Source organism: Conger conger, chromosome 2 (genome assembly GCF_963514075.1).
Source record: "Conger conger chromosome 2, fConCon1.1, whole genome shotgun sequence".
NCBI lineage: Eukaryota > Metazoa > Chordata > Actinopteri > Anguilliformes > Congridae > Conger > Conger conger.
In genome coordinates this window covers 45294734-45316473 of record NC_083761.1, presented here as the reverse complement: position 1 = coordinate 45316473, position 21740 = coordinate 45294734, and the positions used below count along the sequence as shown (strand labels likewise).

The window sequence follows — 21740 nt, the reverse complement described above, 5'->3', positions numbered from 1 at the left end:
AGCTGGCAGACCGGAGTGGTCTAGCTGGGGAGTAGGGAGTGATCAAGGATTGTATGTAAGGTGGGGCAGTCGCCTTAGCAGCCTGAAATGCCAACACTAGGGCCTTGAAACAGATGCGTGCGGCAATAGGAAGCCAGTGGAGGCCAATGAGAAGCGGGGTGACATGAGCCGACCTGGGCTGACTGGTGATCAGGCGGGCTACAGCATTCTGGACCAGCTGGAGGGGCTTGATGGCACACGCTGGGAGACCGGCTAGGAGGGAGTTGCAGTAATCCAGGCGGGAAATGACGAGCGCCTGGACTAGGAGCTGGGTGGCTTTCTCAGTCAGGAGATGACGGATACGGCGTATATTATACAGAAAGAACCTGCAGGTTCTGGCAGTGGAGGATACTTGTGGAGCCAGGGTGAGGCAGTTATCAAGAGTCACCCCAAGATTATTTGCCCTACGGGAGGAGGAAACTACAAAGTCCTCAACAGTCAATGAGAGGTCGATTGACGGAGAGGACTTAGCAGGGATGTAGAGAAGCTCAGTTTTGGCAAGGTTGAGCTTCAGGTGGTGGGAAGTCATCCACGCAGAGATATCAGCCAAGCAGGCAGAGATCCGTGTGGTGACTTGGGTGTCGGGGGGGAAGAGTTGGGTGTCATCAGCGTAAGAATGAAAAGAAAAGCCATGGGAAGAGATAACAGAACCAAGAGACATGGTGTATAGCGAGAAGAGGAGAGGCCCAAGAACCGAGCCCTTATAGCAGTGCTAACTATAGAGGTGTGTTATTAGCAGTGCTGTAGCATTAGCAGCACTGAAACAATACTGACTACAACGGTGTGTGATTAACAGTGCTGTAGCATCAGGAACACTGATGTATTATTAGCACTCACCAAGTGTTTGAACTCTGCAGACAAACTGCCATTGTTAGACTCCTCCATGTTCATCACCTTGGTGTTGGTACCCAGTATGTTAAATTTCCGGGACCTAGAACAAAAAATAGTATTAAAAAGGAATTAATAAATGAAGAAATCTTTCCACCTTTGTCCATTGTCAGGATTTATCAAATAGGATAAACACCTGAAATCCTCAGTCAGGATTCAGGACAGAGAACTCACTTACCCCCGCAGCGAATCCCCTGATTCTCTGTAAAAACAATTAAGTCCAATTAGCCCACAGGCTCACGATTTCAAGGCAGAACAAGTTTCTTACTGACTGTGCTCAGATAGCATTCAAAGGTGATTCTCAGCAATTAAACCATTCAGCTCTTCCACACATGACTTCCTGGTCCTTCGAAAGTGATTTCAAAATAAACACAAAAAAATGTACAAACAAAAATAAACTCACTTGTCCATGCACACTTTGATTTTCAGCTGGTAATTCAGTTCTGGAAATTTGACTAGTAACCTGAAAACAAGAGAAAATAAAATACCCCAGTTTAAAACAAACACAATATATGCCCCTATAGACAAAATCCACAGAACTGTAACCATTCACGTACTGATGTCTTTTGCTCGTTAAACAATGAAGGACCAGACAGGTTAACCTTTATATCATGTTTGGGGTCAATTTGACCCCATTAAGTGCTTGAATCTCTTAAAAACAAGTCAGCATTTTTTTCATCTTGATACTGTTTGATTTTTAAAATTTTTCTAATTTGGTGGGATTAAATAGTAAACATGCAATAAACATAATGCTACGTGTATGTTTTCAGAAGTTCTGTACCACCTTTCCATTTGTGTTGTGTTGGGTTATACTGACCCTCTGTAACTGCATAAAAGGTTAGAAAATATGCAATATCTTTTATTGTTATCTCAGCTGTCTTTGTGGATGATTCTGGTTGAAAATGACATGTTTCTCACATATTTATCAAATTCATGGACAAAAGGCTACGTCATTTGGGAGACAATAAGAAGGCAACACATGAAATGTCAAAATATGTACATTGTAATAATGTTGGTATTTATTTAAACTGCTGGGGTCAATTGAACCCCATACATAAAAGCGGTCATAAAATCTTAACATGAGGGTTACATTTCCTGTGGTGCTGTGTGTGTTGCTCACCTGACTTTGTTGGTGAACTGTACACCAGTCTTGATGACCAGGGGCCTGTCTGGGTGCATTGGCATACAGGGCTGGCGCTCCACCACAAAGGCACTGCAATACCAAGTATACACTCAGTGACCACTTTAGTAGGTAGACCTGTATGCCAGCTTGTTCATGCAAATATTTAATCAGCCAATCATGTGGCAGCAACTAAATGCACAAATGAATGCAGAAGTGGTCAAGAGGTTCAGATGTTTTTCAGACCAAACGTCAGAATGGGGAGGAAATGTGATCTTTGACCATAAAATGGTGCCAGACAGGGTGGTTTCAGTATCTCAGAAACTGCTGATCTCCAGGGATTCTAGGGTTACAGAAAATGGTGCGGAAAAAAAAACCATGGACAAAAGTGTAGAAACCGATAGGCTGCAGTATGTAGGTATATATGGGCCTACCCTAGACATAATTATTACTATTAGTCCAAAAGTAATTGACCAATTAAACAGTCATGGCTAACTACTGTGCATTCACAGTCAACCAATGATGGTGTCACTCACAAATCACTTTGATTCTCATTGTGGGAATAAATATTATGATGTTGTATGTAATATGTGCAATTCATTTTGTATCTGTTGACTATATCAAAATTGTAATAAGCTGCCATGTTAATGCTAGGGAAGTAATTGGGTCTTGTTCTGCACAAACTGAATATTAATGGCAGGACTGTGACAACCAATGGAAACATATAGTGTTTCACGATAATGAAACTGGAATGTCCGTTCAAGTCACATTGATGGCTAGTGTGATTTCAGAGATAGACTGAATTTTTAACTTATTATTTCTGTTTCAACTGAACAGGAAAGTGGATAAGGCTCTGGTACTGGACGGGTGGTTATTCACTGCCTGTGGAATGGGAGGCGGGTGGGACGCTCACCTCTTCATGAGGTTCCTGAAGATGTTAACGATCTTCTCCTCCAGGGCGGGCCGGTGCTGAATGATGGGGTCCCCCTTGTAGGACACCTTCTGCTGCAGCTCTTCCAGCTTATTTATCTGCTGGCGGATTTGCAGCTGGGACTCTGCCAAGGATGTCATCCTGGGAGGGGAGAAAGTCAGGGCTTTAGCCCAACCACAGCACTGCCTAACAGAGCTACTGCCTAACAGAGCTATTGCCCGGTGGCAATAGCAAAAGTCCTGACTCGAACCCAGCAGAGATGCTGTGGGAGCACCAGAAACAAGCAGTTCATGCTCGAGAACCTGACAATTTGTATGAATTAAAGCAGTTTGCAAAGAAGAATGGGCTAAAATTCCTCCACAGCGATGTAAAAGACTGATATATAAACAATTAATAACAGAAAGTAAAATGAGATGCAATGTATGCAAGAAATGCAATGTATGCAATTTTCCTACTTGTGAAATTCATGTGAAAGACTAACTCAACAGCACACATGAAAAAAAAATTGCTTTTGAGTAGGCTGATCATGCATTATTTTGCATGCGAAAGCCCCAAAATAAGACCTGAAACTTGTGGCATAGAACTGGGTTCAGCAGCAGGTGGCAAAAGGGCAGATGGTGAACTAGTCTGACCAGAAAATTGCAACAAGCTACACCAAAATAGCAACAAGCTTCTGGCTCTTCACTGACACACCCCAAGCAGCTGCTCTCCTCCCATTTTGGCACATGGCGAGTCCTGAAATTACCTGAAAGGGCCAGGATTAGCGAAGTCGATCACAAAAACACGAAGTTGCCAGTACGTCGGCTCACAATAGAGACAAATATGCAATACTAGAAGAAATCAGCAAGGGGGCAAATATTTATCATTTCCATGGCACTGTATATAATAAGATGCAAGGTGTTGTGTTGTGATGAGATGAAAATTGAATTGAAATTCATTGAGTTGATCAGAAATATTAATTAATTCCTATTAACTACTAAATATTGTCATTATGATTTATTTATTTATTGTAATTATTTAAAGCACTGAGGAAACAAATTGTGAAAATGTGCAGGTCAAGTTGTGTGTCCAAACCACACATTCACTCACAAATCCACCTGTGAGTGAATTTGTGTGACAACAGGTGATCAATTACCTCCATCAAAAAACAGAATTGTGATTTAGTGCATTTCAAAGAGATAGTGTCTGAACGAAGGGGAAAGTTGGCTAGACAGTACCATGTCTCCAGACGGTCCAAGCAGGTGTTGGGTGTCCCTCCAATGCAGGCTATCTGCTGCCTCCTTTTCCAATCTGCCAGCTCCTCCTCAGTCAGGTTCTTCTGCACAAACTCCATGGCTGAGAGAAGCCCCGCCATCTCTGTTACGATTTGCTGCCAAGAGGGAGCGCAGTCAGTGCCTGTTTGCTCTCCGTTTCCATACTACACATATTTTTACAGATGGGAACTTCTATTAGTTCAGCTACACATGCTGGAACTGGAAAACAAAGCAACAGCAGGTATCACAACAGTAAAGAAGACACTAGCTGTTCCTTTGTACTAAATGGGAAGAGCTTGAACTTAAATCGGTGGTTCTGTTGAGAGTCTTCTCCAAATAATTTAGAAAATAATGAAATTGAATTAAAATTATATAATGAATTATATATACTAAAGTATATAATGAAGTATAAAAATGCATGCTTTCTATAGATTTGAGGAAAAAGTTACACTGAAGCTCCATGTGAAATGAGTAACATTTGCATAATGACCAACCCTTCTGAGCTGGTCCAGAGCAGTGAGCATCTGTTCCAGCTGGCCCATCTTCTGCCTGGTGGCTGCCTGGTTGTTCCCGTTCAGATCCTGGGACATGTCTGCATGAACAGGACAGATTCATTTTGCGGGAAGAAAAAAAACTGCTCTTACGGTAATGTGCTCAGCAGACAAAGAGGCCAGCCATCACTGACAGTCACATTCATTTCATTACAGCAATGAGACAGATATCTAATTTATACACTATACAGTAGTGAGAGCATTAGGATGTCCTGAACGAGCCACAATATAACCTCACCCCCTTGGTTTTTCAGAGTCTTGTAGTTGAAGTCAAAGTCATCCTGCAGGTTCTCTAGCATTTTCATCTTCTGTTCCATGTCCTGGGAGGGGGGGGTGACAGAAATATGTGTAGACATGACATGACAGTAGACATGACATGACAGCCAATAGTCAAAAAGGGACAGAAATCAATTACGCTAAAGCCACAGCAGAGCAGTATCTGAGACCCGTTACAATTACAAGCAGGAAGCTCATCTGTCATAGAAATCTGATACTACCTGTGCCAGTACTGTGGAAAAACTCACTGCTGAATTAGCCTGAAGCGATCGCACTCAATGCTAAAGCAGCCCACACACAGGCTCCTCACCTGCACCCTCTTCCTGACGTCCTGCAGGTTGTGCTCCAGCATCTGCTGCTTCTCCGTGACCACTGCCGCTGACAGGTGGGCCACCTGTCCCTCCTGTAGAGGGGGAATGTCGGTTTGGAGTCAGTCATATGGATGTACATTTAGAGACGTTCCCTAACTCAGAGAGCATTCCTTTTCATGTGCCCGCTTGTTAGTCTGCTGTTGGTTCATCATTTCAGAAGCAGAGTAAATGAAATTAGCATGGCAATGAGACACAGTACAGTAAAATGGAACAGGCAGATTAGAGACTAAAGACCTTGTACACTGCTTCAAGCTAAATTGAGAAAGGTAACCTTTGGGCAATGGCAGTGCATGAAATCTCTGTGTTGGAGAATATGGAGGCTTTACGTGATATTTGAAATACTGAGTTCTACACTGGTAATATTACTCAGACCAGCTTGATTCGAGCAGGCATCCCTGCCGAAAAAACAGCTCAAGCTAGGTTATGAAACAGCTGGTAGCTGGTTGACCAGTTCAAACCAGATCCCAGCTTTACATGGTTTGACCAGCTGAAGTTATGTTTTGAAACAGGCAAGCCACCAGCACTAGCGGGTTCACCTGCTCATACCCAGCTCAACCAACTTCATAACCAGCTTGGCCATGCTGGTTGACCAGCTCATACCAGCTAGAACAGCTAATTTTCAAGCCAGTCAAGCTGGGCAGAACTCAATTTTACAGCAGGGATGAAAAGAAAGAAAGATTACAATGAACTGAAAACTGAACTGAAAAATTCATAAAATACTTGTTTGTCATTTACAAGCAAGCGATGAACAGTCATTTGCGGGGCACGGGGCAGTGAGATGTTCGCACGGCGTCCTGTGAGGCCCTGTACCTGCGACTCGGTGGCGACTGACTGCAGCAGTCTCTGCTCCTCCCACAGGCAGCGGGCCACGATGCGGGCGATCTCCACGGGCTTCTCCAGGTACTTGCTCTGCAGGTGCTGCTTGATGCGACGCAGGTTGTGCTGGTACAGCACGTTGTTCTCCTGCAGGAAGCGACTGTACTGCTGGTCGATCTCCCCCAGAAGGTTGTGGAACACCAGCGTGGCGTGGGACTCGCTGTTGGTTGCATAGACCCTGAACATTTGGGGAAAAAAGACATTACATTGATGTTAAGATGCTGAAGCTTTTTACCTTCTCTATCAGGCAATGAAAGCAAACATTTTTTGTGGTCCTAAAAATTCCTCTTCATTATTTTGATATCTACTGGCAGAAGCACGGTGAGGCTCATTTGATACCCTGGACCCTGGATGACTGATGGCCATTTAGCCAACAAATGTGCTCCATACTGTATCTGCATAATGTACAGCTGAATCGTGTCCCACCCCCCAATTCCCATAGAGATCCATTCAAATGCAATGAGTTTAGTATTGCTTGTAGGACAACCTGAAAATAAGATATACAGACTCTGATGATGATGATAGGTGACAAACATCAGGAAGTCATGGCATGCAAAGAATATGCAACAAAATACTAAACATGACTACTTCAATCTACATAACATTGCTGTGTCCCATTTTGGTGCCCTGAAATGGGGGGACTACATAACACTGCAGTAATTTCTACTGAAACATCTGACACATTTAGCCACATGTAATCTATTTTTATTACAAATCTCAAATTGTGGAGTACAGAGGCAAATAAATGAATGACAGGTCTTTGTTCCAAACATTATGGCGGGCACTGTATATTATCTATCTCAACCACAGCTGGCCTAATCTTCTCTGAATCTGAACAATCCTCCTCAGATTCAATTTGCATGGTGTCATGAGATTCCAGGAAAATGTTAGAACATTTTTGAACGTTTACCAGAAAATTCCATCCCTTACAACTTTAAAGAAAAGACAAATGTGGTCAAATGTACTGACAACGAGGTCTCATAAAGGTTTGAAGATGCACTATAGTTCCATGAATGTAGCAGAGAGTACTTTATCAACATATATAGCATGTGAGATTTAAGCAAAATGACAAACAAATGCCGCATTATTCATAAATTGTTCCTGGTCTCAACTGCACTCTATTTACACTGGTTGCATCTAGGGCATGTTTCAGTTGCAATTGAGCCAAGACAACCTTGACTAAGTGGACAAAGGCCCGGTTATGTCCCTATTTCAGGATTCAGAACAGAGGGCAATGGTGCAAACTCCAAGAGGGACCAGTCTGAAAATGCCCTGAAATTTACAAAAACATTATCGGTACTATAGTGGGGTGCAAGTGGACACCCCTGGTTTACATTGTCTGTTACAATGAATCTGTAAACATGATACCTTTCTGCAAATTCTAAAGCAACATTCCTTTTTATGTTCATGTTTTACTGTTTATAAATTATAAAAAAGGGCCCTGTGCAAAAGTTTGGGAACCCTTTTAGATTATTCTTTGTTACTTAAAAAATTAAAGGGATTACTAAGGACCAGACCCAGGTGATTTACTTGTGAGGGCATCAATTGAGTAGAATTACAGGGCTTTTTAATCTGAAGTAGTTCCATGCCTTCTAAAATATCTAACTGCAGTGGTTGTTCTGTCTGTTGTTAACAACCATTCTCTAAACAGTTGTTCAAGGATTTCAGAATGAAGACGGTTCATTTCCACCAAGAAGAAGATCGCCACAAAAACTCTCCAAGACCAAGAAAGATTTCAGATAGAATGCCTTGAGACCTGGTTAGAAATGCTCAGAAGAACATCAATTATTTTGAAAAAAGGGCTGAATAAAAGTTTAGCAAACATAGATCTACCTATTCACAGGACAATAATATAACATACTTTAAACAACAAAGACCTACATGGCAGAGTTGCCCAAAAGAACGTCCTGAACACAAAATTAAGCGTCTGAAATATGCTAAATAAAACACTGAAAAGGCCAAAATTGGCCACCACCAAAGAAGGTATGTTTGGAGAAAAAAGGGTGAAGCCTTTGTAGAAAAGAAAATTTTGACAACTGTGAAGCATGGAGATGGATCCATCATGCTTCGGGGTTGTGTGGAAGCTGGAGGCACAGGAAATATTGTGTGAGTGGAAGGAAGAATGGATTCCACCAAATATCAAGAAATTCTAGAGGCTAATGTTGAAAGTCCAGACATTGAAGTTGAAGAGAGGTTGGATATTCCAGCAAGACAAAGATCCAAAGCATACCTCAAAATCAACCATGATGTACCTCTGGGAAAGACAGCTGAAGGTTTTGGAATGACCACCACAGTCCGCAGACTTATTATGATTGAAAATCTGTGGAAAGATCTCAAACCGTATATGGCAGGGGTCCACAGAATATTTCTGAACTAGAGGTGTTCTGCTAGGAATAATGGGGGGAAATTCCAAAAGCGAGAATTGAAAGACTTTTAGCTGGCTACAGGAAGCATTTAAAAGCTGTTATAGTTGCCAAAGAGTAGCCTACTAACTAACAAGGTTAAATGGTAGGAATTTATATAGCGCCTTTGTCCAAAGCGCTGTACAATTGATGCTTCTCATTCACCCATTCATACACACTCACACACCGACAGCAATTGGCTGCCATGCAAGGCACCAACCAGCTCGTCAGGAGAATTTAGAAGTTAGGTGTCTTGCTCAGGGACACTTCGACACAGACCGGGCAGGGGATCGAACCGACAACCCTCCGACTGCAAGACGGGGGATCGAACCGACAACCCTCCGACTGCCAGACAACTGCTCTTTCTGCCTGAGCCATGTCGCCCCTGAGCCATGTCGTCCCTGTTCCCAAACTTTTGCACGGGGGCCTTTTTCCTTATTTTATTACTTTGAAACTGTGAAAAATTAAAATAAGCCATGTTTAACGTTATACCATTTAGAGGTCAGGTTCGCTTCTCTTCACTTAGATATTTCTTGTAAAATTGTCACGTCTGTGCTCTTCTATTTTTCCCTTTTCTATGTTCTCTGTATTCTCACTCCAGTCCTTCTTTTCCCTCTCTCTTTATTACATGTCTCCACCCTTCACTTCCTATTTGGACTTCCTTCCTGTCATATATCAATTCCTCTCACCTGTTCCTCATTTTCTGTTCCCTAGCTCCCACACCGGTTTATTGTTTACTTAATTTGTTAGTGCATTTAAGCCTGCTTGTTTTGTTTTCTTGGGGCTAGTTCGTCAATTCTGTTTCCCTTGTCTTAGGTTGTTTTCTGTTTTGTTCCATCTGCTCTGCTCTATGACTCCTACCTGGCTCTTTGGACTGTCTTTCTGGATCACGTTTTTGTACTTTCGCCTGTTTTGGACTGACTACCTGGTTTTTGAACTTTGCCTGTTCCTTGGATTATGCTCTGTCCGCCCCTTATCTGCCTACGTCATTAAACCTGCCATTTTCTCATTACCCGAGTCTACGCTTGGTTCCTCTGACCCCCAAACCTGACAAAAAGGCTTCTTGACCAGGGGTGCCCAAATTTTTGCACACTAATGTACGGACACATCCACTGGGGATCAAAATAGACACAGATAAATAGAAGGATATAGACCTTCCCTTGTATCCTTCCCTCAGCTATGCAACTTTTCCAATGAAGTACATATTAAGGTGTCTTACTTGTGAGCAAATGATCTATCGGGGGAGTACTACAATACCGACCCAGATGTTTCGCTATACCCACCAGTCTTGGCTCTCAATCCAGTGGGCAAGGAACTGCCGCAACTCCATGGGGAAGCTTTCACTATACAGGTGGTATAGCTGCTCCAGGTACCTGGTGTCCAGCTGCTGCAACTGATTCCACAGGGCCATCCTGACTGGTACCTACTGAACCCTGCACAGAAACATGAGGAGAAGCAGAAAAGTCAGTACTCAGAATGGGTGGGGGACATTGTGGAGATGGGACAGGCCAAAAAAAATGACTGTATACATTGTATTTATTTATTTTGATGTATTTGTACATGGGAGAATCATCATATTCATACTGTTGTTGTGATATCAGCTAGCTGCTCAACTATAGAAATATCTTATATCCCATGTTCTCAAACAATATAGATAAATGCAAGACACTTGCAAGAGCAAGATCTGTACAACACAATCAATTACACACTGGGAGACGTCCTGCACTCAGTTGTGCTCAGTCAAAAAGCTAATCCATATTATGCTGCAGTTAAAAACAGGCAATTATGAATCTAAAATTTAAACGCTAATCGTACACTGCAAAATTTATAAGTAGGAGTTTTATTTTCTATAAACAAGGCTGCTGTCCAGGCATGTCAAAATACTGACTTTACCTTTTTTGGTTTACTTCTGCCCTCAGAACACATAACAATAAATATAACTCCTATGTTACATATATAAATGGCAAATGGCAGGCATTTATATAGCGCCTTTATCCAAAGCGCTGTACAATTGATGCTTCTCCATTCACCTAGTCATGCACACACTCACACACCAACGGCGATTGGCTGCCATGCAAGGCCCCGACCAGCTCGTCAGGAGCATTTGGGGGTTAGGTGTCTTGCTCAGGGACACTTCGACACAGCCCGGGCGGGGGATCAAACCGGCAACCCTCTGACTGCCAGACGACTGCTCTTACTGCCTGAGCCATGTCGCCCCATATATCAGTCCTCATTGTATAATCATTGGTGTATTTAAGGTGCATTGGGCAGAACCAACAGCATGAGCATTGAGAAATAATTGGTACCTCTCACCCAGTCTACCATGTACCTCAAAAACAAATAAAACAAAAGCTCAATCAAGACATGGATACCAAACTTCACAGGAAGGAGTGAAGTCCACCCTGTTGTGTAAGGTTTCTCAATGAAATGGCAAGCATGAGTCCATCAAGCGTTTTATATAACATAGAGATCTCAGATTTGCCTTGATCATATGTTTTGAATGACGGAAGTTTTGATAAAACCCTCTAACTAAAGACACTAATCCTGTGTGCTACTGGTTAGAGGTGTATAGCAAGTGGTTCATAAAATGTATGCTGCTGGTTAGCTGATTTCTCCCTCGAAAACATGTTAATTGCATCAACAGATCTCCATTACCTACATACTACACCTACAGCTATTTTGCATATCATATTGCATGTTAAAGACTTGACATTGCAATGGTCAAGGTCAGCTCTGGTCATGCAAGCATTGTTTTCATTACTCAAAATGTACCAGGCATCTGGGCTTCATCGTCAATGTTTCAGACAAGAAAAGAGGTTCTATGTCTGATCTCCATGAGAAGACGGCAAGACTGACTAGGCAGCCTATGTACTGTACAGCACCACCAGAACGAGTGGTGACAGACTGTGTTCATGCACCGTTAACACCGGCACAATGATAGCTTTGGAACAGGAGACCAGGAAAGCCTTGGCCTCGGGAGCTTTGAGGGTCTGTCCACAACTGCCACAGCTGCTCCAACGTGATCCAATTACAGCAGACAGGCTGTTCCACATTGACTGGAGCCCAAATGGGCAGATAGTGTATCGCGCCTTATAGAACACTTCTCGTAAACCTGAAAACAACTCAAGTGGTCCTTCATATCCTGAAGTCTGGGGGGAAATGAACTTCCATGTAAACAATCAAGAGCAAGAACACCTGAACTACCATGAAAAACAGAATATGAGGAATATGAAATTGCGCTCCTCCTAAGGCTAACAAAGAGACTGAATGGTCAAATATTTAACCAAATATCGGGACCACATTTCCCAGGATTCCACTGCAAACTTCCGCCATGTTTACAACACCACCAAGGCGTGACATCAAGTTACAGTTAAACCAATACTGCAATGCAGGCCATTCTGGTCGAACAGGAAGTTTTGACCTACGGGAAAATGCCAGGAATGAGCACAATCAAGTTGCCTGCAATATTCTTCGAACTTCCTTCTTCCTGGATGACCTAAATACATCAAAGAATATTGACTATATACTCATGATTATCAGTTGTACTTAGGACTAATTCACTGTACAATGATACACCTATATGATAACACCTCCAGTTCCAAGATTAGTTGCAAAAAAAGAGCTGCAAAAAACAGTAGCAAACACAGGTCTAGCTGTTCACAGGACAACAAGATAACATACTTTAAACAACAAAGACCTACATGGCAGATTTGCCAGAAAGAACAACCTCAACACAAAATTAAGCGTCTGAAGTATGCAAGGAGGCCAAAGAATAACTAGAGGTGTAACAGGAGGGCAGGGACGTGTCATTCTTAATGCAATCTGAAAAAAGCATCAGATAGCTTGTAGCTACACACAGTCAGTGAGCACTTTATTAGGTAGACCTGTACACTAGCTTGTTAATGCAAATATTTAATCAGCCAATAATGTGGCAGCAACTACATGCATAAAAGCATGCCGACGTGGTCAAGAGGTTCAGCTGTTTTTCAGACCAAATGTCTGAACAGGGAAACGTGATCTATGTGACTGACTGTGAAATGATTGTTGGTGCCAGACAGGGTTGTTTGAGTATATCTCAGTTTCACGCACAACAGTCTCTAGAGTTTGCTGAGAATGATGCAAAAAACAAAAAAAACATCCAGTGAGAAGCAGTTCTGCGGGCAGAAGTTGTGAATGAGAGAGTTCAGAGGAAAAGGAACAGAATGGTCAAAGGTGACAGTAATGCAACAGTGGTATGCAGAAGAGCATCTCTGAACACACAACATGTCAAACCTCTAAGTGGATAGGCTATAGCAGCAGAAGACATAAAAAATAATTCTAATAAATACCTAGTAAAGTGCTCACTGAGCGTATCCTTAGAATAATGTATGTAGATAACACATGTAGTAAACTTGCTATTCATATAGCATGACTGGTGCCAGCCTGCAGGAACTAGGGCGTAACCTTGGCCTTATCAGTCAGCCATACACAGCTTACCAGATTCTGGAAAATGAACTACTTCCTCAAAGAGCTGAACCTGGGTATTCAGGTACCCAAACAATGAAAAAGATGAAAGATATAATCCTGCCTGCTTCAGTTGTGCTTAAGATATTGTTATTACTTTTCATGATACATCAGCAAAAGATCAAATTGCAAAAGATCAAAATCACTACAGTACTGTACAATATGGTCAGTCACTTCCCTGTTCGCTTTGCTTTCCCTGTATGAAAATGGGAACATTGTGCTTTGTTAATCTTTTAGAAATTGCAGAATGTGACATGACAATAGAATTATGTTAGAGGCAAATACTCAGATTTCCTGTGCATCAGATAAACAAGCATTCTCAAATATCCTCAAACACATCATGCATTACACATATACTCATCAAGCACTCTATTAGGAACATTTTTACTTTATTACACCCACTTATTCATGCGATTATCTAATTAGCCAATTGTGTGGCAGCAGTGCAATGCATACAATAATGTAGATACGGGTCAGGATAATAATGTATCATTTAGCTTCATGTGTAACAATGTGATAAATAGATTAAAATATTGTTATACATACTCCACAATGAAAAGACAAATAGGGTTTTATTATTATTATTTATTTATTTATTTATTTTTACTTGTTATAACAGGAATGTGTAGACATTTTTATTTTCTTTTATCTGTACACCTACTTATTCATGCGATTATCGAATCAGCCAATTGTGTGGCAGCAGTGCAATTCATAAAATCATGCAGATATGGGTCAGGAGCTTCAGTTAATGTTCATATCAACTACCAGTATGGGGAAACTTTGACCGTGGAATGATTGTTGGTGGCAGACCAGGTGGTTTGAGTATCTCAGAAACAGCTGATCTCCACACATTAGAACAGTGATATTACAACGCATCATAACTCTAATTGGATAGGCTACAGCAGTAACTGTCTAATAAATACCCAATAAAGTGCTCGGTGAGTGTATATGCAAACAATTTCACATGAATCTCAATTGCAGTTCTAGTAGGTTGTCAGAATTGCACTTCTGTCATTAGTTTTGAGGTGTGACAATAATGCTATCAACCATCAGTCACCCAGCATAATCATATGGTTGCTGATCTAATACTGTACACAAAATGTTTGTTACAATTAATCTATATGTGAAAACCTGAACTCTAAATTGTTAAACATGAGACCTTTCTTTTATTTTTAATGTTTACCATTTTTTCAAAAGTTTTGGAACCCTTTTGGATTATTCTTAGTTACTTTTTAGAAAGATTATTACTAAGGCCCAGACCCAGGTGATTTACTTGTTAGGGCTTCAATGAGTCAGATGAGTATAATTCCAGGGCTAAACCTTTTATTCTGAAGTAACTCTATGCCTTCTAAAGTATCCAACTGCAGTGGCTGGTGTTAACAACCACAGGTTCCTCTAAAGAGTTGTCCAAGGATTTCAGCATGAAGATGGTTCATTTCCACCAAGAAGGAGAAGGCTACAAAAACTCTCTTAATGTTTCAAATTACCTATTTCCACTGTCACAAACATTACTAGAAAATGGAAGATACATGGAAAAAAATCTCAAAGCAAGAATAGAAGCTGGCTACAGGAAGCGTTTACAAGCTATTATAGTTGCCTTACAACTATAGTTACAAAGTAATAACTGACAGGGTTCCCAAACCTTTGCCCAGGTCCTTATTTTATTATTATTCTGAAACTGTAAAAAATGTTAATAAAAAAATCATCTTGCTTTAAAATTTGAAGAAATGTGTCATATTTAATGTTGTACCACTTAGAGGTCAGGTTCACTTCAGTTCACTCAGATATTAATTGTAAAAGGGTTTTTGAACAGGGGTGCCCACTACTGTATGCGGTATGTCTCAAGATACTGTTTAAACAAAAGAAGATGCGGCTAGAGAAGGTGGTGTAAGCCAGAAATAAAGCTATGTCAGTGACTTTCTTATGATACGGGCAGCTCACATTTTATTTTGTTTTAGTGGACTTTGTTACCTGCCAAATACAATCCAACTGTATAAATACTACATAATTTAATATTCAGAATATTGCAATGTCACAGTTGGACCATTAAAGATTTCCCTCCTGAGTACTGAACAAAATGACAAACTAGACTGACCGACGAGAAATACGAAGCCAGAAGAGTCACTTCACAAGTGTGACACTACAATGTCAGACATCAGGAGAAAAGTAGGATTACTAACTGTGTACGCTCTGCCAATACTGCCCACAAACTGTAAAAATAAGGGCAGAAATGTATTGGAAGAACTGCCTGGATGTCCATGTCCATCAATAGATGGAGCAGCTTCACAGGATGAAGTAGAGATAGTCAGTACTGTAGATTCAAAAAACTATAGACTATGAATCAGTGGACCACTGACTCTGCTTAAGTCTATGAGACACCAGCATGAACTGAAATGTACATTACTTACTCTAAACCTCACTGCATACCAGCCTCATGAGGCCAGCAGTTTCTGATACTGCAGAGGCTCTTCATATTACAGCTTTATATTGGAATTAATAACATTGTTTTCTCCATTTCCCTTAATCTTGGGAAATTCAACATGATGCTTGTAAGCACTCAATGATTTGGAAGCAGGAATGTATATGCACCACACATGTACATATACAGTGCTCAGAAATCCACAAAGGTAGGAAGGTTTCAGAGCTGTTCACTTGTAGCCTATCTGTAGGTACAAACCAGTCACTACACTCAAAAAGAGTTAGGCCACCTCCTTTACAAATGCAGGCATTTTCCACAGAGCTGGACTTCCCAGATGAGTATAGCTATAGTATTAACAGCATTATGAGTAATTTCCTTCCATTTGAATGTCATTGCCATCTTGCACATGAGTCTCATTAGGAACTGAGTTACTATCATTTCTCGAGGTTTTTTTTATTAAATTTTATTTTTTAATGAAATTTATATAACTGATTACAAAATGAGACGATTTAAAAATCTATATTCTCATGAAGACATGTTCTCCCGTGTGTGTAAAGTTGGCCAAGTAGTTCACCATTAACACAGCTCTCATTCTTTCACGAATAGCTGGAGAAAATTTAAAATATAATAATAATAATAATAATAATAATAATAATAATAATAATAATAAAAGCAGCACAGAGAGCTAGCAAAATATACACTGTTTGACACCTATCGTTGTAATATAGACAGCTACAGAATGTTAGGCTAAAAATGAGCTTTTACTTCACACAAACAATCTAGCTCAAGATCAAGATCAACAAGGTGTAACAACTTCAAACTTCAACAAATTTAACTACATTGTCACACTGTTGCTAGCTAGTGTAAAGTGTAAATGACAGAAATATAACTTACTCTTCTCTCTTGAAATTCCCGTGTGATGAAACGGGGAGAACTAACACTACCTCCAAGACCAGGAAACTACTGCCAATACACCGAGAGCCTCTTCAAAAGATATGTTAACTTTATGACACGCTCACTATCACAAGCACGCAGATCAACCCAACTGAATACTGAAAAAAAATCATAGACAGCTCGACAAAGCAATGATTTAACAGAACAGAGCATGCCTAATTAATTAATCATTAGGCTTTGAAAGGTAAGCCAATCGGCGATTAAAACAAACCAGAAAGGGGAGGGTTCGGGAGCAAAAGAGGTTTGTCCTGTGCACTGTTTATTGCTTACGCCCCCATCGCTGTTCCGAGAAAATACTACTCCCTCTGCTTTAAATGGAATCTGTCCTTCATAATGCGATTACACGGAGGGAGGAGGTATTTGCTTTAAGAATAGCTAGGCTGGAAGTCATCTGAATTACCGGCAAGGATTGCGTCACCAGCAGTTTTTAATAAGAGAAATGTAAACTGCGGCGGTGTTCTTGAGTGCATCCGAAAGTACCAATTTCCAGGAATAAAAAGAGAACTCAATAGATAGCTTTGAAGTTGGACTTAAGGTTCTTAAAATATTGCACAATTTGAATAACAGTAAAACGCATCACAGCTCAGGGGCGCTCTATTTTCACAGGTGTCCTGAACTTTGGAGCAGGCCAGTTCACTGCACCATAATTTATAATTTAGCTTCATGTGTGATAATGTGATAAATAGATTAAAATACTGTTATACATACTCCATAAAGAAAAGAGAAAAAGGGTTTTCTTCATTTCTTACAAGATGAAATGCTAAATTATTTTCACTTGTTATAACAGGAATGTGTGGACATTTTTCAAGAGAAGGCATTCCAACTCTTATAAAGTATATATATATTTGTTTAATAGACTTATTTTTTAGACTTCTACTGCTGTAGCCTATCCACTTGGTGTTATGATGCGTTGAATAAGTATGAATAAGTATGTGTAAAAATGTTCCTAATAAAGTGCTTGGTGAGTATATATACACAAAACAATATTGCATGCTTAACCAATATATACAGTCCCCTCCAAAAGTATTGGAACAGTAAGTAACAGTAAGACCAATTCCTATGTTTTTTTAATACACTGAAAGTGAAAGTAAATAACACTTTTTCTAGCATATCACTTGCTTGCAATAATTGCATCAAGCCTGCAACCCACTCAAATCACTAAACTGTTGCATTCTTCATTTGTGCTGCTTTTCCAGGCCTTTACTGCAGCCTCTTTCAGTTGTTGGGTTAATTTGGTTAATGGCCAGTCTAAAACCTTCCACTTGTTCTACCTAATGAAGTTCTTTGTTATGTTGGCAGTGTGTTTTCGGTCATTGTCTTGCTACATGATGAAGATACTCCAAAAGTTGGCAGGCAGAATGTTTGCATAGACTTCTGAAATGTTTCTGTCATCGACTGCTTTCGTTCTTCTTGATCGACCTGTACGCCAGTCGTTTCTTTCTCTTTCAGGACATTCCAAGTTGTTGTACAAGCAATCCCCAATGCTTGTGCAATGGCTATGTTCAATTTCCCCTCTTTTCTCAGCTTCAAAATAGCTTTTCTCAAAAGACCGTTCCCTGGTCTTCATATTGGTTTATCTTTTCTAACACAAATGCAATCTTCAGAGGCAAAACCAAGGTTGAAACCAAGAGCAGGGTGCTGAACATTTCCCCCCAAGCCAAAATAAAGCAAATATTTTATTTATGTGTTAGATAGAATTAAACTGCATCACTTGGCATACATACATGTGAGCCTCAAAATTAATTAATTAATTAATACTCTATTTAATATATCCACAGACTATTTACACTAAGTAAACCATGTCAGTTTACTTTTTTTGTTTTGTAAACTATGCCAGCAAAAAGATATTGCTCCCAATATAATTTGTGGCTGACAGTCTGAGTTTATCATACGGTTACGTAGAACGTTTTAGGAAGAGGTGTAGAATCTTCAGCAGTAGTTGCATAGGCAGTATAAGGATAAGAAATTGCAGTGATGGGAGGAGTTGCAGATTCACAATTCTTTACAGGACTTGTTTTGTCTATCACTTCAAACTTTGACTTTTTTCAATTCCAAACCCAATCTTTATTGCCTAACTATATTTGTGAGAACTTTAAAGTTTGCTAAAAAAGGCCTGCTGTCCTGTAAATGGTTGCATACTCAAATGTCGACTGCACATATGACAGCTAGCGTTACGGACTATGACTCATGGACTATCTGCCGATGTCACCCGCAGCTTCCACACACAGTGAGATGAAACTTCCTGTCATCTTTTAAAATGTCACAGCAGATCATATTTTTAAGAGACAGCCAGAAAGCCTGAGTGTGAATCAGGTTGCTTTTATTGAAATATTAGTGGTTAGGCAATGTGGCATTATATGATACAGAAAGCAAATGGCATGGTTTGGGCTACATTACATGCAGTATAAGCACAAAACACTTAAAATACATGGTCAGTGTGGATGGATTTTGTACACCCTCTGTATTTCCCCAAAGGGTTCTCTAAATCACAAATGAATGTCATCCTTTTTGTTTGTTGTGGCTGCAGATAGTTGATATAAAGCAATATGCACAAACAAAAATGAAATATCCCACTGTTGTGAAATCAACAGCATTGAACAGACAGGACAAAGGGAATGAGTTATGTCCCAATCACAGCAAGAACCCTTCACCTACCATGTACAGCTGAAGGGAGGCATTATAAACCAGATTATGTGCAGTTACTAGGTCAATATGGACTCAAATAAGGATAGTACAGTATAGCAAAGATAGTTGCTTTTTGAGATAATATAACCACGCTTAACAAAAGAAAGTCAAGAAAGAGATGGACTCCCATATTAGTTAGATTGGTCAAGTTTTAATGGGGCAATTCACCTAAAAATAAAATAAAGCTATGGTTTCACTTATTCAGACTGCCCTATCCATCCAGATAGATTTGCTGAGATTTGACAAGTTTTATGGACAGCTCAGCCTGATGTAATGGATGTAATTTGTGCCAACATTTGTGGCACTCAAAGCACAAAAAAAGTACATAAACTTCAACAGCAAAAGCGACCAAATATAATGACAGTGTCAACATTGTTAATGTTGACACTGTGCCCCAGAATACTTGCGTGCTTTGGTTGATACTTTGTGCAGATATACTCAGTTAACATACTTTGGTAAAAACTATGCAGAAGGTCTGTGGATGAGTAACCATGTCATTATATTTGGAAAGAGGCATTGCCAGTGAGTTTTTAGAATATATGTTTTTGGTGCTTTGAGTGCCACAAACATTGGCACTGTTGAGATCCCTTATATCAGGGTAAGCTGTAAAAACAACTTGTCAAAACTATCTGGATTGATGGACACTCTGTGTCAGTTGACAATACACACACACACACACACACACACACACACACACATATATATATATATATATATATATATATATATTATTTTTTTATTTTTTTGTGAACAGCCCCTTTAATCTTGATCAGATGGACTGACTTTCAGATGTGGTAATTGTTGGGTCATAACTGTCTATTAATACAGAGTGTCAAAAAAACTTCAGTCACATATTATGGTTTCATGTAGCCAGGTGTTCCATGAAGGGTGGACAGTCAAAGAACATGTTAATCTTTACATATTTACATTAGACGTGAGCAGCCCATGTAAAACTCATTGCTACTATTGCTCTAAAATCTCAGACAAAAGCATTTGATGTTATTATACTAAATTGATTCTGCATTATTAGGTATGGCAGTGATTCACAAGTACAGATACAAATGTATGCCTAAAAATATAAATGATAAAAAATGCAACAAAGTGATTTGCCTTTCTACTGTCATAGCATTTTATTTGCAGCGACTTCAGTGACACACAAAACCTTTTCCTCTTTGCTTTCCGGAGGCGTACACTTCCGCCCTTAAAAGCCATGTCAACATCCTCCTGATTCTGCAACAACTCTTCTGTTGTCCTCGCCTTAAGATCTTCAGTTTCTCTGGCTCACTGACAATATTCTGTCACTTTAACTGGATCATATCGCATATACATATCTTCACCCAGTCCCTACCTACGGCTTTCCAGCTTGTGAGCTGGTAAAAGAGGAATGACTCAGGTGAAGCTTACCGTAAACCTTGTTCTTCTTACCGAGTATTTGCTATTTCCCCGTAAGATAGAAATCGCTCATAGACCAACTTCCTCTTTGGCACTGACCACAGTATGGGAGGGGAGCTGGATCCTCCACTCTTACTTTCTGTGTAATGAGAGCTGAATGAGAGTTCTCATGCGGTAAACATGCTCCGCACAAAAGATGGCTGTCAAATATGTGTTTGTGCTATTTGTCACTGCCCTTACTCTGTGACATAATTGGAACTATTTTGCACAGCTCAAACCTGCTTCAATGAAACAAAACATCTGGTTTTCTCGACAGGACAAGCAGCACCTTTTCATATCGGGAGATGCCATGTCATAATCATTGGCAGTTTGCCTCAATTCAAATGTACAGTATCAGACTGCACAATCATTATATTCTTTTTCTGCAGCATTGAGTGTTGAACATCAAATAATGTGTTTATTGGTTGCTCTACCTGTATACGTAAGGTATTCTAAACGGATTTCCATGTGCATATAGAATAATAATCATTATGGTGTTTTTATGAAGCTGTTAAGCTGACCATTCATGGGACCTTATGTTGTCATATTCTCAAGATGTCAAAAGTGCACTGTAACCAACAGGTCTGGAAGAATTCACATCAGTTAGTGGAACAGCGGAACATGATATCATGATAAGTGTGTGTCTAACATATGATGTTAAAATGTTCTATACTGACAAATGGATGAGGCTTTGAAACTCTGCCATTAGCCATTATTTACAATAGAGCAAGTGAGAAAGCACAAATCCAATGTATGTCTTTTTCAATTAATGCAAGCAATGACTTGCAAGCAAAAAATGACTGACAACAGCCTAAATAACTTCTTCTTTGTTTTTCATAAATTCAGACCAACATTCTTTCTCAAACTGTAAGTTATGACTTTGTGATGTTTTAACAAAGCCATTAAAAACAATATTTCCAGGAGATTTCAATTACCAAAATGTTCCATGTGTATTATTCTATACAAATGGTAGTTGTGTCATCAGTCTCATACAACAATGGCTTCCAGCACACAGACAACATTATTTTCTGTATTCTGTTT

At 40.0% G+C, this 21740-nt stretch overlaps 1 protein-coding gene across 2 annotated transcripts in view; it reads right to left on the bottom strand.

Annotated features, from left to right (window-relative positions):
- Nucleotides 1–16669, bottom strand: part of LOC133112898 (signal transducer and activator of transcription 3-like) — a 31009-nt gene extending 14340 nt beyond the window's left edge. For both annotated transcript variants that reach the window (XM_061222919.1, XM_061222920.1), the window contains exons 1-12: nt 16524–16669; nt 9991–10140; nt 6240–6483; nt 5369–5461; nt 5021–5102; nt 4726–4823; nt 4196–4347; nt 2961–3119; nt 2048–2140; nt 1331–1390; nt 1106–1129; nt 877–970 (exon numbers count right to left, since the gene is read on the bottom strand). In XM_061222919.1, coding sequence (XP_061078903.1) covers nt 877–970; nt 1106–1129; nt 1331–1390; nt 2048–2140; nt 2961–3119; nt 4196–4347; nt 4726–4823; nt 5021–5102; nt 5369–5461; nt 6240–6483; nt 9991–10118 — 1227 coding nt within the window. In that variant the 5' untranslated portion in view covers nt 10119–10140; nt 16524–16669. The remainder of the gene's footprint in view (nt 1–876; nt 971–1105; nt 1130–1330; nt 1391–2047; nt 2141–2960; nt 3120–4195; nt 4348–4725; nt 4824–5020; nt 5103–5368; nt 5462–6239; nt 6484–9990; nt 10141–16523) is intronic.
- Nucleotides 16670–21740: the final 5071 nt, after the last annotated feature.